Source organism: Mytilus galloprovincialis, chromosome 2, assembly GCF_965363235.1.
Source record: "Mytilus galloprovincialis chromosome 2, xbMytGall1.hap1.1, whole genome shotgun sequence".
Taxonomy (NCBI): domain Eukaryota; kingdom Metazoa; phylum Mollusca; class Bivalvia; order Mytilida; family Mytilidae; genus Mytilus; species Mytilus galloprovincialis.
Window position 1 is genome coordinate 47,786,729 of NC_134839.1, and position 19,319 is coordinate 47,806,047.

Genomic DNA, 19,319 nt, shown 5'->3' on the forward strand with positions numbered 1-19,319 from the left:
TTCAATCTAAAACCCCTTGAAGTCAAGAAAACTATACGCATGCGAATAATTTCCAAAACAAACCCTGGGGCAAGATATATTAAATGTTTATTAAACGACCTAGATGGTTCTCTATTTCTTTATGGAAGTACAATCTCAAAAATCAGTTTCATAACGGTAACATATAAGAAAAACTCCACTTCAGTTCTTATATGACAGAAATAGATTTATCGGTATTCAGAGAACTCTCACATTTTATCAAAACTGGGAAGTCCCTCTGACGTGTTTCTAAATTTATAAAAACACTAAATATAAATACTGCTTAATTCTGATTTTCCGTGTTGTTAAAAACACGCATATAAGTCGAGGGAATTATCAAACATGAAGATTATGAAAAGAACATTATAGGAAAGTTGATTAAGTTCAATCCCTTTGTTTGTTTTTACCTTTTAAAGCAAGACAATCATAAGAATCTGAGATGTTCCTTCATGTTTAGAATAAAACGATTGACGTGAGGGCAATGCTCTGAGCCACCAGTATAAGTCTACAGATTGCTTGAAAGCAATCGTATCCCAAAAACATACCAAAACTAACCAGATGCTCCGCAGGGCATAGCTTTATACGACCGCAGAGGTTGAACCCTGAACGGTTGGGGCAAGTATGGACACAACATTCAAGCTGGATTCAGCTCTAAATTTGGATTGTGATTAAATAGTTGACACAGTATAGGTTTCTGACACAGAATGAATGTGTTCTAATGAACTTAAAATTTTTGTTTTCTCTTAGAGCAATTCACTATGCTGTTGAATATTAATCCTCTCAAAAAAATGTTTGAAGAAATTTTCTTTTTTATTTATGAAATTTCAAATGAGAAAAATTGAACCCAATTTTTTTAATCACATCCCCCTTTCCCTTATTCCAAAACTAATCTCAATTAAAATTTCTAATGGAGTTTGCAACAATAACTACTCATTTAAATACATCATAAAATATTAAGATGTAAAAAAACTGCTTGTTATCACTGAATGGTAAAGATTATTTTAATTTATCAGTTGGTAGTAAAAAGTGAATATACATTGTATATTGTATATAACAAAGATTTAAGTTGATTCTGGACAAAGAAAGATAACTCCAATTAAAAAAAAATCTTGCTATTGCACAATATTTTGCAATTAGATATTTCTTGCTTACTATTCTGGACAAAGAAAGATAACTCTAATTAAAAAAAATTTGCTATTTCACAATATTGTGCAATTAGATATTTCTTGCCATTGCGCAATACTGTGCAATTGAAAAGACTTGCTATTGCACAATACTAAATATAATAATTTTAGATCCTGATTTGGACCAACTTGAAAACTGGGCCCATAATAAAAAATCTAAGTACATTTTTGGATTCAGCATATCAAAGAACCCCAAGATTTCAATTTTTGTTAAAATCAGACTAAGTTTAATTTTGGACCCTTTGGACTTTAGTGTAGACCAATTTGAAAACAGGACCAAAAATGAAGAATCTACATACACAGTTAGATTTGGTATATCAAAGAACCCCATTTATTCAATTTTTGATGAAATCAAACAAAGTTTAATTTTGGACCCCGATTTGGAGCAACTTGAAAACTGGGCCAATAATCAAGAATCTAAGTACATTTTTAGATTCAGCATATCAAAGAACCTAACTGATTCATTTTTTGTTAAAATCAAACTAAGTTTAATTTTGGACCCTTTGGACCTTAATGTAGACCAATTTGAAAACGGGACCAAAAGTTAAGAATCTACATACACAGTCATGACAGTTAGATTCGGCATATCAAAGAACCCCAATTATTCAATTTGGATGAAATCAAACAAAGTTTAATTTTGGACCCTTTGGGCCCCTTATTCTGTTGGGACCAAAACTCCCAAAATCAATACCAACCTTCCTTTTATGGTCATAAACCTTGTGTTTAAATTTCATAGATTTCTATTTACTTATACTAACGTTATGGTGCGAAAACCAAGAAAAATGCTTATTTGGGTCCCTTTTTGGTCCCTAATTCCTAAACTGTTGGGACCTAAACTCCCAAAATCTATACCAACCTTCCTTTTGTAGTCATTAACATTGTGTTTAAATTTAATTGATTTCTATTTACTTAAACTAAAGTTATTGTGCGAAAACCAAGAATAATGCTTATTTGGGCCCTTTTTTGGCCCCTAATTCCTAAACTGTTGAAACCAAAACTCCCAAAATCAATCCCAACCGTTCTTTTGTGGTCATAAACCTTGTGTCAAAATTTCATAGATTTCTATTAACTTAAACTAAAGTTATAGTGCGAAAACCAAGAAAATGCTTATTTGGGCCCTTTTTGGCCCTTAATTCCTAAAATGTTGGGACCAAAACTCCCAAAATCAATACCAACCTTCCTTTTGTGGTCATAAACCTTGTGTTAAAATTTCATAGATTTCCATTCACTTTTACTAAAGTTAGAGTGCGAAAACTAAAAGTATTCGGACGACGACGCAGACGACGACGCCAACGTGATAGCAATATACGACGAAAAATTTTTCAAATTTTGCGGTCGTATAAAAATTCTTTACAATGAGCAATGAAATGTGCAAATGAGGTAGAAAAACCAAAACACAAATACTTAACTATAAGCTCTGAACTGTGACAATGAGGTCCATTTCAGATAACACCTGCCAGTTGGACATGTCCACCTCACAATCTGACATGTATGAGGTACAAATCTACCAATTATAGTCATCCTTTTACTAATAATAAGAGAGAAAATTAACATTACAATAAATCTAAACTTTTTTCCCCAAGAGGTCAAGGACAATAGACATTTGACAGACAAACCAGCATGATTCTTCCATGGATTGGTGGGGCTTGCAATAATTGGAAATATTTGAATTTCAAAACAAATATTCAAACAGGATAAATGATTAGTAAAATATTTCTCTGAAACTTCCACTCATAAGTGTTAACTTTTTAAAAAATACCAAAAAAAACCAACATTTGATTCGACTTCAATTAATAACATCAAACACACAGTGAATTTGTATTTTTTTTTTTAATTGTAAAAAAATAGTGACATATAATACAAGCAGAAATATCCTGCATTTTAAACAGGACGTTCATTACAACGAGTACAAACTATTTCAGATTATTAATAATTATGGGTAAAAAAAATGAGATTTAATCAAAACATTAACGAATCATCACATTTAAATCACATTATAATATATAAGACAGCAGATTACATGACATATCAAACATTCATAAATATTTTTGGTTTTATAAGCATATATCTTGTATGATTCCAAATTTACTTTATTTCAATGCAAACATGTAAGGTGTACATATATAAGCAAAGTTCTCCAGGTGTAATCCTCAACCTGACGTAATAGACACTTCTATGAATCCCAAGCATTCTGTAAGACATAACTACAAACACTCACAGACAGACAGACAAACATACATATATGTAGTCAACTAAAACACAAAGAGTATAGAAAATCTTCAAAGAGGTACTTTTTTTATGTAAAATTGTTTAACACATAAATTCCATGTTTATGGCAGCTATATTGAAAGGTATAACAATCAAGCATCAAAAACGCTTGTCTTTTAAATCCATAGAAAGGTTAGAATTGTTTTTCCATTTCCATTTTTCTTTTTATATAAATCAAATGAAAAATTAAAAAAAAAAAAAAGAATCCTCCTCCTCAAATATAACTTACCCTTTCAAAAGTGATCAATTCCATCAGATTTGTTCCTGAATATTGACTTATGTTTAAAATATAATATTGTTACCAAAGCTCTGTTTTACAATCTCTTTTACATAAATATACATGAAGCATTTAACAATATAGATCTGTATTCATTATCAATGAAAAACAATCATGTTGTGCAATGCATGAATTTTTCAATAAATGAGCAATATTGTATATTTTTATTATCAGTCACAACTTTCATTCATACTTGTAAACCAACATTCATAATCATTTTTCCTATATTTAATCACTAAATTACACATGCCTGCAAGTTATAAACAATGTAAATCAAATATATGGTGATCATCCTTTTCAAATAAGATTTTACTTTGTATTCTCCATTTCTATCTTGAAACTGGAAAGACCAAAGATTAAATTATACAAAAAGCATCAAGTCGCAAAAAAAAAAACTTGTCAGCAGTTTGTAGCTTAACACTTTGTTTTATCAACTGGGAGTTGGGGGCTGTATATTAATTACAGTAACCCTAAAGATTTGTAAAATGTTCAAAAATAAAAACAGAACTACAGAATAAAGAGCAATTTAATTGTTCATACACCAAAACTAAAAAATAAAACCCCACCCCTCAAGACTATTACCACATATTGCAATATTGAAGTATGTAAGTTTTATCATCTCCCCCTTAAACATGTAGACCTGAGACTTTATTCCTTGATGCACATTCTCAGCAGCGCTATCAAGATGTTAATTACCAGTCACATAGACATACAGACAGAAATTCAGACAGGCAAACTAATTGATTCACATATACTCCCAAAAAACTTTTTTTGCAATTGGAGGGAAGGGGGGGGGGAGTATAATAATTGCACTATTGATAGGATACCCACTGTCAGCAATTTACTGTATGCTTTAGGAAATATTATGCTACCACATTAAATACTGAAATGTTACCAAAATTTCGATTGAAAATAAGATATAACCAGAGACAAAAATTTGCCATTAGCTTTTCACTGAACTTATTTTTCTAACTACTACATCTTATCTTTTTTCAGATCAACTGCTGTTTATGTACATCATATATCTAAAATCATGTATATATAACATAAAACTGTCAATGTCAAATTTGGTTTTCACTAAAATTTCGAAATTGTGAAATCCCAAAACTTAAACATTATGAGTATCAATGTCGTTTTATACAAATGACTATGGCTAAATTACATCCAATACATGTATACTAAATGCATTTGAATTGTAAGTTGGTGAATTTGACGTGACAATTTTAACAAACTAATTAATAAAAAACACGGAAATTTCTACATAGCCAATTTCTATAAAAAAAAAGTACTCAAAAATTTTGGAATGCTTCAGAAAAATATGTCATGGTAAAATGTTTTGAAAACAAACATATCACTGATACCAGGCTTAAAATGTGTAGCCAGATGTGTGCTTTGTCTACAAAAGACTCATCAGTGACTCTTGAATCAAAAATGTTTAAAAGGCCAAATTAAGTACAAAGTTCAAGAGCATTAAACATTACAACAAATACTTTACATCACAGTTAAGACTGAATACATGTCTTTAATAAAAAAAATAAAAAAATTCTGAAACAAATTTAAGGCAGGTAGATGACAGAGAAGGTTTGCAATTCTTAACATTTATTTGCAACATTCACAACAAAAGAAATAACAAAATTTAACTGCACCAATGAAAAAAATACAAAATTCCTTAGTAACCAAATCATGAAGGGGAAACAACTAACCGTTGGTCCATTGGGTAATCATTTAACAAAATAAACTTAACAAAAGTTGCTGCAAACAAAACTAAACCACCTTTCTGTGTTCTCCCACATATATACAAGTAGCACTTTGCAATTTGAAATAGCACTGCTTTTCGGAAATTATACCAGCACATTTATAAAACATTTTATTATAAATTTATTTTGTCCTGAGCACTGTGGAAAAACACATATAGTGCGACGGGTTCACAGTGCTATATAGCCCTGTGGAAAACACTGCCTTTGTAAATAAACATAAACAAAAACAAGTTAAAATAATTGTCAGTATTTGTGTTTTAAATAATAGAATTCAATGAATTTAATGCAAAAAGGTAAGTACTAAAATCCAAGACAAATTAAAAATGGGGAAAATATGAATGATGTAATGGTTATAAATTTCTTTGGCTCAAAATTTTGAATTTAAAGTGTTGTCAATGTAGGGAATGATTACTGGCTATTTCATTCGGGCAGTGATGTGAGGGCAAGGTTATTTCATAATTCCTGAATTGCAAAAAATAATAATCCTTTCAAAATTATGCTAATTTATTGAAAAGAATAAATGGCACAAGTAAGTGTTGTCACTTTAGTACAGAAATGTCATTTGTGATGTCAATTTAACATTCTTAGCATATCATAATCTTGCTCATCTATTTTGTTAAAACAGATATGAACATCCTATCCCAAAAAGATATTTTTGGCTTAAAGCAGCTTTTCATCATCTTGAAAAAAGACATTGAGTGGCAAAAATTTTAAACTTAACAGGATGTTGTAGTATCAATTTAAACAATTTCTAACAGATTAATTAGGAAAATAAAAAACTTCAAAATTAACAATCAACTTATAATAATTATAAAATGGTTCAGACATTAACAAACCGTTTCTATATAACTGACTATATAAATATTTGAATATTACAATACAATAATACAGCTATATATATATATGAGATTTAAGCCTCTGTTAGTATGGTTTTCTATATCCTTAACAAAAATACATGGCACACAATTAATAATTTACTAAGATATGATTATTACTTCAAATAAACAAGAATGTGTCCAAAGTACACGGATGCCCCACTCGCACTATCATTTTCCATGTTCAATGGACCGTAAAATTGGGTAACAAATCTAATTTGGCATTAAAATTAGAAAGATCATACCATAGGGAACATGTGTACTAAGTTTCAAGTTGATTGGACTTAACTTCATCAAAAACTACCTTGACCAAAAACTTTAACCTGAAGCGGGACAAACGGACACACAGACGGACGAACGAACAGAGGGATCAGAAAACATAATGCCCCTCTACTTTTGTAGGTGGGGCATAAAAATATAACATATCGTTATCTATTGCATATAATCAGAAAGATAGAATAAGAAAAACATGAAGATCTTCTCGTAATTGAAAAAAATTGAGACAAACTTAACTTCTTTGGACAAATTCTTTTCACCAACCATACTTTAGCATTTATGTCCTCTCAAACCTTTTTTCTTATCAATATAAAGAATTCGTAAACAGCAGAAAATGGTTTTGAAAGAAAATAATTTTACTATCAACGATTCTCATAAAGATATAATTTTTAAACTCTGTACTGTAAAAAATTGCTACCACTCGAAATATCCTTAAAAGTTACAATATCAACTAAATAAATAGGTTCCAACTAAGAAAGATACAAAAATAAAGACAGCCTCAGTCTGATTTCCAGTCACATGGCATGTAACTTCCAATCAAAAAGCCTGAACATTAGTCTAAATCTCTTAATTATGCAAGTGCTTATAAAATTGTAGTAAATGTATCGCAGTTTAATAATGGACACTTACAATAAAGTATTTATAATAAACACCTAAATAAAAATCTACATTAAGACATATTTACACCAAGTGCAGTCCGAGTCTTTTCATAAACCACATAACTTATACTAACTGCTGGAAGAACTTTGAGAAAATTAGGTGTCAAGCCACGATACAGTCCCAATGGTCCATCTTGTTTGATGATTTTCTTAAACATTCCTGACATTGTGTCATGTCCTTCTCCTGCAAAAAAACACAATGTATATGATAATTTTTTTTCCTCAATTTTACAGGAAATTGAAGGAAGTCAGGAATGAGGTACTAGGAACGAAGGACAAATATGTTTTTATGTGGAAATTATTACTTAACTAGTATTTCTTAGAGTGACATTCTTGTTTGTAAATTTAAAAATTGGACAGCAGTAATAATGTTTTTTCGATTTTCCATCGTCATTGGAACCACTGTTTTTATTAGCGTTTTCAAATAACATGTATGTTGTATTATTTTCCTTCATTTAGAGTGCATTAATATACATCAAGAAATAACTCAGTGATAATGTTGGAAAGTGAAGAGAGTAGAACATGAAGTATTCACAAATACACCTCCTCTTTCATGATCTTTGTTGCAAAAGGGTTTCTATTCTGTTTTTTATCTCAATACTAAACACATATATTTTTTGTCATGATTATAGTGGTAGATAATTATATATAAACATATAATATCACGCGAAAAGTAGGTGCCCATTGATTATGTTAGACAGGTGATTGATGAAGAGAGTTAAATTATATAAAGAATACATTTGGGAGAGTCTTAGAGTGACAGTTAGAGACAGGTGACTGCTGAAACAAGGCAGGTTTAACTGTACCAGAATGTCCCATAATTATTATGTTCAAGTCAATATACAGTTCTTCCAGGCAAAATAATTCAATTAATGAATTTATAAATATATTCAGTGATATTAATATATATTGTCATGTCAACACTTAGGTTACTTATTGAACACATCATCCTCCCATGTTAAATGCTGATTTTTATGTTCAGAATTCATGAGAAATACTTTAAAAAAAAAAAAAAAACACACAAGCAACCATAAAATTGAATTAGTTTAAAAAAATACAAAAAAAAATCACCAAGATTTTAAAAATGAAATGATAAACACCAATAAAAAATAGAATTAAATAGAATAAATGCACAAAAAATTCCCTTGTATTGCCTTGTATCAGATATTCCAAAAAAATTTTTACAACACTTAAAACAACGAAATATAAAACTTATAAAACCCAAAAACAATGCTTTTTTTGGTTTGTTTATTCCCTATGATGAAGTTCTTATGACTTTTGAAGGTACAAAGATGGCAGAGCATTGTTTATTGAAACAAATTTTACATGACATTGCAAGATTAATTTACAGTGACAACATTTGTTCACACACAAACAATACATACTTGTCTTTACATGTCTTTCTAGAACATAAAATTCACAGAATCAACTTGTTATTCAATTATTAAAGATACACAAATGTAGTAAATTGGACAGTGGTTGGTAACTTTCATTACTTGTTTTAATGTAATCCTGCTTACTGATGTTGTCCTTTAAAAACTGTGTTTATCACTTATAATCACTGCTTTATACATAGTTATAGAAGACTGTATGACCAAAAAAAATCATTTATAAGGACTATATAGTATATAAAACTCTTAAAAGTATTTCCAATAAAAAATAAATTCTCAAAAAAACCCTATACAATTGCTTCAGCCAAAAAGAAAGAATAAGTTAGTAAACCAAGTCCTTTCAGAAAAACAAAACCTGGGACCACCGTAAATCTTATTAAATCTGAAAGTTAAAAACTGCCAATATTTGCATTAATCCATAATAATCAAAGTGTTGTCATTTTCTACGAATGTCTTAGAATACTTACGTTGTGCCTGTAGCCTCGTTCTGACCAGAGCTAGGGGATAACTAGCTAACTGTCCACATGTACTACTACATGTACCACAAGCTAATAATGCAAATATTCCTGGGTCAGCTCCTCCTGTTCTCTTTGTGTAGATGTTTCTAAGTGTCTGAAAAATAGAAATTTCAATATCTAAAAGTGTGTTTTCCAAATGGAATTCATTTTCCAATTTAAACTAAATAGCAAAATACAGTAATTAGAAAACTAATTCATTTCCTAACTAAAAACTTTAAACTCTTAACTTGAAAATCCAGCTTTGTGTGTCTGTTAAGTATTAAGCATCATAGGGCTCATATGAATATTGTATTAATAAGTTCTGGTCTGGACTATGCATTTAATTTGCTGCTGGATTTTCAAGTCATCATCATCCCATTAAAAATTGAAAATCATTTATGGTTATATTGAGGGCCAATATGATTTGCTTTCTTTTATCACCTCCTGTTACTAACATTAATGACTTGACTGTGGTTCTTTCAGCAGTTTGTTAAAATGAAAAAGAATTTTGATTTGATGAAACAATAATTATCTTTAATAGGTGGAGAGCAAGGCTAGCAAGGCTTATTATCAAGTCACAGTAACATAATTTTTCAATTAAACATCATTTAGTCAATATCAACAAACATTTTCAGATAAAATGGTAATGCAATAAAAATGTACAGAAAATTTAAACTTCTCAAAAAGCAAATTTCCTTTCAGATTCTTCTTTGGAAAATTCTGAACATGCTGAAGTCACAGACTTTAATTACTAAACAATGATTTTTAATTGAAAATTGATTGTAGCAAAAAACACCATTCACAAGTTGTAAATCTTAATATATAGTGGATAGTTCTTACCTCATATATCGCCAGATCTATGCCAGCATATGGAATAATACCAAGCATATTAGGAACATAGCCTCGGTAAAATACTTGTGCTCCTTCTGACTTGTAAACTTTCTTTGCACAGTCAATGATACCATCAAACTGACCAGTCTTCCTCAATGCTAATCTTGTCTTTAACACCTGTAAGAGCAAATGTCAAAATTTTAATTTCATTGTATTTCATCTCTCAACACTGCTGTCAAAATTTAAACAGTTTTTACATTTATTTTTTATTTATGTTTTTACATACAATGAGATGAAACTATACATATTTGTCAAAAGTGGGATTCAGAGAAAACTTTAATAAATCTGATTAAATTGTTCAGCTGATTTAAACAGAGTTATCTCCCTGTAGCGTTAGGTATCACCTTACTAATTTTTTAGTTTTCAGAGACAACACAAAGCAATTTTACTGAAAATCTGGTGTTGAAAGTGTGTTCCCCATTATTTATCATATCATATATCATAGTGTCATATAGAAATCCCTTCATGTATTGCCCCTCTCATAGAAGGCATTGCCATCATACTAATGGAGTAATACTGAATTATTCAAGTCAAGGTTAGTATTTTGATGTATATCACCTTGGGCCATTTCTAGAAAAGGCAACAGTTTCTCTACTGTACTGTAGGGATGGCCTTTATGTTCTAAATATAATAATCTGTCCCTTTTGAGCACATCCACCACAGGAAAATGCAGCTCTGCTTATACTTTGACTGCTATCAGCTCTCGATATATTCCTGAAGTTATATACACTAAGACTGGAAACACTAATCTGTGGATTCATCATTGTTTGTTGGATACCAATTTTTATGGATTTTGTGGAAGCAGGTGTGGATGGAGCAGCCAAACTGTTTCCATGGAAATGAGATGTGCCAATTCTTATACATCTGCATACCAAATATCATTGACTAATAGTAACCACTAATAGTTCCTCTCAAACTGTTTAACTGACCTAACCACAAACTAATACGTGTAAAATAGGCAAAAGTTTAAGTCAATAGTCCATCACCGAGGTGGCGGGTAAAAAAATCTACATGGACATAATATGCCAATGCTTATATACATTTCCATACCAAATACCACTCATGGTTTCCCATAAACTTAACCTTATCACAATAGTCTTGCTTTTTCAATTTTGCCATAAAAAAATCTGAAATCCTGAAATATCTTCTATTATGGTATAAACAGGCTGTGATAGGGAATATTTCACTTAATAACAAACCTCCATTGGATAGATAATTGTTTGTGCTGTAGCTCCTGCCAAAGATCCAGACATTAATCTCTCTACCATTGTAATTTCACTTCTGTCACCTTTGAACAAGGATTTATACTAATAAAAGAAAGTTTGTATTATAAAGCTATGTCAATGAAGGTATGATTCCAGTTTCTTTAATTTTTGTACAAATATAATTTATTCCAGTGTTCCAGCTAGGTTTTCAAAAGGGCAGGGTGCCAATCCTGAAAAAGGGCATTTAACGCGCGATATGATAATATGAAAAGGGCATATTTTAATAAAAGATGTTAATCAAACATTTGTGTTTATTCGTTGAATCACAGGTTATACAAGAACAACATCTTTAGCCCATATAAAACTCTATCTTTCTACTTTTAAGGCTGAAAAACTTGTCAAGCAGCTTGTCACACAAGTTTTTTTATCATTGCTTGGCACAGTTAACTTTATATGCAGTATGTTTTGAAAGGAGATCTGTTTCATACTGTTTCTATGGTCTACCACATTTTACCAGTTTCACCTTTCTACCCCTGCTGTGCTTGATGGCAATACAGCACAAAACAGCTGTGCTCAGTAAATTCACAATTTTAGGATATAAAGCAACAGTGAAAAATAGTATCAAAAATAAAGAATACAGAAAAAGATGACCAAGGCACCCTACCAACACTGCTACTTAGACCCTCTTTAACTTTTCCCATAACTCAAAATAAATACCTAAACATATATATTCTTAAGCAAGAAGTATGGAGACACATTTTAGAATATGTAAATGGGTTACTCAATGCTAGGAAAAAAATCAGATTGAATCATTGAGTTATCTTTCTTTATTCGGGTGTGCTCCTTCTTTGGAGGATTATAAACAGTACGTAAATATGATGTAAATATGATCACAATATGGTGGCCGATTTTGTTATTTTCGTATCAAAAATGAAGGCAGTCAATGACAAATACGTCTGAATTTTCTGTTTATTTCACAGAAAACAAGTAAAACAATGTCTTCAACGAGTTTATAATGGTTTTCCAACTTTCTGTCATTACGTTTCTTCCATGAAACTACGGTAAACATCGCAAATTGTGCCCAAGTTGTTGTATGCACATTTCTTCAAAGATAATTGCCGACTGACCGATTCTATTTGAACGAATTAATGTTGATGATCATTAATGACCCACCGAATAAACGGATTACCTATAACAACAGATTATGACACCAGTTGTAACCATTGATTAGCTTGGGGTGGTAAACAAAGTCATAATCTTTTCCCCAGGTAAAATTTAGTAATTAGCGTATCATATCAATACGCAAATTAATATGCAATCGATCTTCAAAAAAGGCAGGGCGCCCTGGAAACTGTAAAAAGGGCACAGGGCGCCACTCGGAAAAGGGCGGGCGCCGCCCCCTCTGAAAACGGCCTAGCTGGAACACTGTATTCTAAAATACTTCAAAGATACAATTCAATAACATGGTTATTTTAATGTGATACTAAAAGAACAGAAATGAAATATTTTTACAAATGCGAAAAAATGTAAAATACGAATGTCAAGCTGAATGAATCAATGCTTTATTGGAAACAGCAGTCAAAGGTAGATCAGTACTAAAATTTATAAATAACATATTTTTCATTTATAATTTGTTTAAAAAAAAACCTAATTCATTTCAAAAAAGATGATTTTTCAAATCCAACCCTTACCATGCTTACAGAAAATACAAAAAAAAATAATAATGACAAAATTGCTTAAATGTGGCAATGTTTTGTATTATTATGAAACAATTGAATGTTTGTTATGTTTTTCAACATCTCATTTTTCTGTTATATTCAGTTTTTGGTTTTGATACTTGTTTATCTCTTTTATTTACTCTGAATACTTACTTGTTCATAAGCCATAAATTTGATAGCAGATTCTGGTGCAATTTTAAGAACGTTTATAAAATTGCCCCTCCACAGAGATTTTACTCCTCCTTCTTTGACCATGTACTGCAATCCATTTACAACACCATAATTTGAATTTTTACTACCATGAACCTATAAGAAAGAAATTATACAGTAAAAGCCATTTTCATTCTGATCTTAATTAAAAGGGGAAATATGAAGAATTTCAAATTTTGAAAATTTAACAATTTTTGGGTAATCTTAAATACAATCAACGGGATATTGTTGTAAAATGTGTTTATTTCTTCCTGGTTTCACTCCTCCAAAAATAAAAGTTTTCTTAACCAGATATCGTAGAAAAGAGAAACACAGTATAGGGTTATGTGTTTGCTACAAGATCGCCATTAATTATAACATCTTCGCAGCTGTTATCATAATGCTAGCAAGTTAAAGGTTTGGTTGATAAAAAGGGTCTGGTAAATAAGTGGTTACAAATCGTAACAATTCTTTTTATGTCACAACATGCTCCTCCCATATTCCTTGCATTGACATTGAACCTGTTTTTCCTACATACATTTGTTAGTGTTTTCTGCTTAAGACAAAAATTCAGAAACTGAAAACAGATGTTTATTTGATAACTGATTATTATCCCTGACCTATTATTATCATAACAAAATTCCATATTCATGATATTGATGATGAAGGATGAAAATTTCATCTTGATGCTCAATTTACCTGTAGGAATATTTTAATACGATCCAGCGGTGCAGTAGCTGTTCTTGATACAGCTCCAGCAATTCCTCCTGCCACTAGGTGACGCCACCACATTCCAGTCTGCATTTCCTTCTCTGTAAAATCATCAGGTACAATGGCATTCTCACCAATGTCTATAATCTGCAAAGATTACAAGTTCTAAAATTTTACATTTCAGAATTGGAAATGAATATCTCAATAGGACAGATTCACTTTATTAAGATCTAGAGAAGTCATTGTTGGGTTCTAAACTAATGTTTACCCAAGATTCAAAAATAGCAAAGGCATTGAAAGTTATTTAATGGTTAATGCTGACATGAATCTGCATCTGTTTATTTTATCATGTTGAAAGTGATAACTGGACTATCATATGACCAGTACTCTATAACTACAGCTTAATCTCATCTCACCTCACAAGGTAATAAAGGGCTGCACGATACGCCCGTCACTATTTTTAACATATAAAGTTCCATAAATCCTTTATAACATATCAGAAATTAATAAAACAAAAACTTAAGGGAGGTTATCTAATAGATATAAACCAGTAACCAAAATTCATGAAAACTGCTATTGGTATACTGAGTAATTTTCTGAGACTGGAAAATACCCCCTTTTATGAATAAAATGCCATAACTCAGAAATGTAAAATCAAAAATTTGTAAAAATTAAAAGGGAGCTTAAATCAATAGATCTATGAACAATTCACCAAAGTTTTATGAAAACTGCTCAAAGCATTTCTGAGTTCATGTCTGAAAACAAGAAAATACCCCTTTTTTTAAATAATAAAACCCTTAGAAATGCATAATCTTAAAATTGACAAAAATCAAAAGGGAGCCCCCCTTTCCAAAAATTAACCCAATCTTGCCACACACATATACACAATTGCAAACAGATGCAAAAGAAAATCAGTGCTTACCTCATTATTTAGAAGATCACATCTTATTATGTGTGTCCATCTAGCATACATATGAATTTATTAAGTTGTCACATGTTTTTCATAAGTATTTCATCCTCATCTAGTTTTATCTTATGATTAATGACAGGTGAATTACACCTCTCTCTGTTTTACCTGTTGTTTTCCTTATTAATTACACACAAAATCATGTACAACATGCATGATGTTGTTTACACTGATAAAGAAAGTACATTTAACTTAACTGGATATAACCAGTTACATGTAGTCTAAGGGAGATAAGGCACAGAAAAAATAATTTATTATCTAATACATTTATTGTTTATCTTGCACTTTTAAAATCATCTTTATTGAAATAATTAATTACTGATGTCTACTAAAAACAAAATCATGTTTTGCAGTCTATTTCTTTTATATCTTGTTACATGTTTAAAAAAATGTTGACTTATTACATTGTCTACTTTGCTAACAACAAAAAATCTATCATCATTAATGATTGCATTATTTTCTCATACCTGTTCTGTCTTTTATAAATATTTACATGGAGAAAAAACTATGCTTTGCAAACTATTTGAAGAAATATATGTGATTTCAATACTGTAAATTCAGATATTATTGCATGCATTTATTATTGCTTTTTTGTCATTTTAGACTTAATGAGAATTGATTTTTTGCGATATTGAGAAAAATCTTGTTTAATTCATGTAAAAAATTTCAAAATGCGAGTTTGAATTATTGGAATTATAATCCTGTCACATTTTTCGCAATAATTAAAACATCTGAATAATTTCTGAATTTACAGTACTTGAAAGCAACTTGGAAAAGTAAAATGACACACATAAAAACACCTTCTTTTGTCCCTGACAACAGTTTAAGAAATATATGAAACATGACTAATATGCACTCTGGACATTCAAAGAGGAAAAATCAAATACGGTGCTTACAAACTCCATGATCCTGAAAAAACATCCGCTACAAAAGTGTAAAAGCTTAAACATGGACAGCAATATGATCATATGAGATTGCATTTACTACTATTGTCTATAACTTACTGTTGCATGTCTCCAGTAATGAAGTATATCCTCTAGTTTAGTCACACCAGATGACAATATTAAGTAGTCCCGCCATTCATGCCAATTTATCTTCCTAGATCCATCTTTATCCATCCTGTCAATAAATTAGTTATTACTTTAATTTTAATTTTACAGAATGGATATTTTTAAGGGATGAGTCACAACATCTCCCATGCAATTCAATCATTATAATTTGTTCAATGTCGTCATTTTATATAAAATAGTCAACCATGTCCATAGAGAACTCTTTCTGGACTAAAGATTTTATCCTTTACTTTGGGAGAGTATTGTTACAGAAATTTCAACATTTAACTGGCAAGATAAGATTATGCCCCAACTTTCCAGGAAATGAGCAGTAAAGCAAAACTTGAAAAATTAATACTTACATTTTCATTAATTGATCTGCTTCTTTCCTTTCTACCTTCATGCCTAGCTTCTTGAAACTTTCCATTATTTCATTCACATCAATAGAACCTAAAATATAAAGAAACTTTAAAATATTTTTTTTTTCCAATTTGTGTTCCATCTTATTTTGAAAAATAGATGATATTTAAAGATATGAACAAAAAATATATGAAAAAGAGTATCTTGAGACTCTTAAAAAACCAACTACATGTAGAATAAACAACTTTGCTAAGCGCAGCTGGATATGACAGAAAAGGTCCAAACTTGAACAGTTTGGGCAAAAATGGACACAATATTCAAGATACCGGTCTGAATTTGGATTGTAATTTAATATTTGACACATTATAGGTTTCTGACACAGAATAAATTTAGCCAAAGAACATAAGATAGGTTAAATGATTTGAATTTAAATTCAATTGAAGAGTTCTTGCTTTTGTGCAATAGTGATACACTGTCCTGTTGTGCAATACTTAATAAATCTGTTTTCAGACTATATACAAAGAATAAGCAATTGTGATCCCCCAATTATTTTTATGGAAATTTGACATTTTCTTAAATCTTGAAGAATAAATATTGACCCTTCCCCCCAAAAAAAGAAAATTGTTTTACTCCCCCTTCCTTTCGGAAACTCTTAATGTCTTCAGACAACGACATGACAGCAATATACAACCTCAAAATTTTTTGATGGTAGTATAATAAAATTAAAACATTTTTTTTTGGTCACATTCATAGGAATTCATACTTACCATCACGATTTACATCTACTTTTGTGAAGATCTCGTGAAGTCTTTTCTCGTGCTCAGAAATAAATTCTACAAATTCTTTGAATGTTATTTGCCCATCATGATTTGTGTCGTGTCTCTGGAAAAACTCCTGAAAAAATAAATAAACTTGTGAAATTTTTGTTCATCCAATATGTGTAAAAATTTGTATTCTTGGCAAATAACTGTGTTTATACTGTTTTTCTAAATGATCATTGATGCCAAACTCAACAACCAAAATTAGTTAAAATGATAAATATTCAATTCTTCTGCAGAAGTTATTTTTATACATGTACAATGAATTGAAAACTATGGATACCCAAAATTAGATTAAGAAGTTGAATGGTCCTGGCTAAAGAAATTTATTTCAACATTTCCTTTAAAAATGAAATGAATGAAGACCAGTCCTGAATTTTTAAATATCATTAAATCTGACTCTGAGATTATAACAATCAGTTTCTCTTATCATTGAATAAATATGCACCAAAATATATCAGTTTAGAATTTAAATTATTTATATAGTTCAAGTCTAGAATTATTTTTTTTGCACAGGATGCTGATGACAGCTTTAATTGGGGTAATCTTGTAAATGATCTTTTGTTCCAACGTTGGAAAGTTCCGGACGAAAAGAACTAACTAGCCGAAAAGTTCCAGAGGAACTTATTAACTAGTTACTTTGTTCTTCCTCTGGTTTAAAAGTTCCACCGGAACAAAGTGACTAGTTGAAAAGTTCCAACAGAACATATCAACTAGTTATATATATTTAGAAAGTTCCTTTTTGCCAAATTAGTCAAAATTGGAACTAACAAACTAGCACCAAAGTTCCAACAGAACTTATCAACCAGGCAGAAAGTTCCAATTGGAGAATTGATGCAAAGTAAAAGCGCAACATATATTATATTTGAACCTTTCAAAGGGAAACCAAGATACTGATTACAAAAGTCAAAAGGAACTTATCAACTAGCCACGAAGTTTCTCTTTGGCAAATATAAGTCAAAACCAGACTAACAAACTAGCCCAAAAGTTCCAACGGAACTTATCAACCAGTCACAAAGTTCCATTTGGAGAATTGATGCAAAGACCCACATGACGAGGGGAGTATTCTTCCCCCTCTTGAGAATACTATGAATACTAAATTTGCATGATAATGCAACTTATTCCGTATTATGTGAGCTATGAAATACAACTTAAATTTATGCTTGGGGAGTTTGTTCTTCCCCCTCAGTACATCAAAATTTTAAAAAATTTTCATTATTTCCCCAAAAGTTCCATGCGCCTTTTTTTATATTTGTCCCAAAAGAAACCCCTTTCAGTGTGTTGGGTAGTTGGTAAATTAATGATTAGCTCTTATATATACTGATACTCATTCTTCCCCCTTTCTACAAAATGGACGAAATATAGTATATTCAGAACGATGTAACTAGTTGTTCCGTTCAGCCAGATCTATTCAACTAGCTACAATATTAATATTCCAGGACTTTTCAACTAGCTACTTTTCCAGAACTTTTCGACTGCACTCAGAATAAAACAACTAGTTGGAAAGTTAAATCAGAATGAAATAGCTAGTTGAAAAGTTCTGCCGGAACAAAGTAACTGATGGAAGATAGTGGCTGTTACAATCTCAGGGACTGTATAAATCTAAAAAAATATGTCTCTCTACACCAAACTGGCATATAATCTATAATTTCAAATAAGGCTTGATGAGAAAGACATATTTTCCATGCAGAATATGTTGTGGCACTATGAACACTATCATTTTATTTATTAAAGGAACATATAAAAAATATTATTAGAGAAATATTGAGGCAGGGTGGTGTAGAAAGAGAGCAAGACCTCAAGTTATAGTTTTCATGTATGAATGATGTAGATACTTCATTTCAAGTTGTTAGTGACTGTTGACGTATAAGAGAAATATGTAATATTTAGTTAATATGTGTAGGCGTATCTTATATTCAGAATGTTTTTCAAAGAGTTAATGAACTGGAAGGACAGGTAAAAAAGCACCTGTGCATGACCAGGCAATTGTGCCACTTTGAGCTCCGATAACGCTGTGCTCAAGTCTATTATGTCTATCTTTCCATCCCTATTTTTATCTATTTTGTTAAACAGTTCTTTCAGTTTAGCTGTTTCCATAGGATTCAGTTTGTATGCGTCTTCTTCGCCACTAGACATCGTGAACTGTATGTCCTGGTCCTGTCAACAGTAGACGATATTTTGGTTGAACAATCCCGCAGTGAATGTAAGA

At 30.8% G+C, this 19,319-nt stretch overlaps 1 protein-coding gene across 1 annotated transcript; it reads right to left on the minus strand.

Moving 5' to 3' along the window:
* Positions 1 to 3,013: 3,013 nt before the first annotated feature.
* On the minus strand, positions 3,014 to 19,300 carry LOC143063725 (calcium-binding mitochondrial carrier protein SCaMC-2-like). Its single transcript, XM_076236057.1, has 10 exons — positions 19,079 to 19,300; positions 17,060 to 17,186; positions 16,295 to 16,382; positions 15,888 to 16,002; positions 13,905 to 14,063; positions 13,170 to 13,322; positions 11,293 to 11,400; positions 10,043 to 10,210; positions 9,173 to 9,317; positions 3,014 to 7,498 (listed from the first exon to the last, which is right to left on the minus strand). Exons 1-10 carry the CDS (start codon positions 19,244 to 19,246, stop codon positions 7,326 to 7,328), a joined length of 1,404 nt encoding a protein of 467 aa, XP_076092172.1. The 5' UTR covers positions 19,247 to 19,300; the 3' UTR covers positions 3,014 to 7,325.
* Between the last annotated feature and the right edge of the window lie 19 nt (positions 19,301 to 19,319).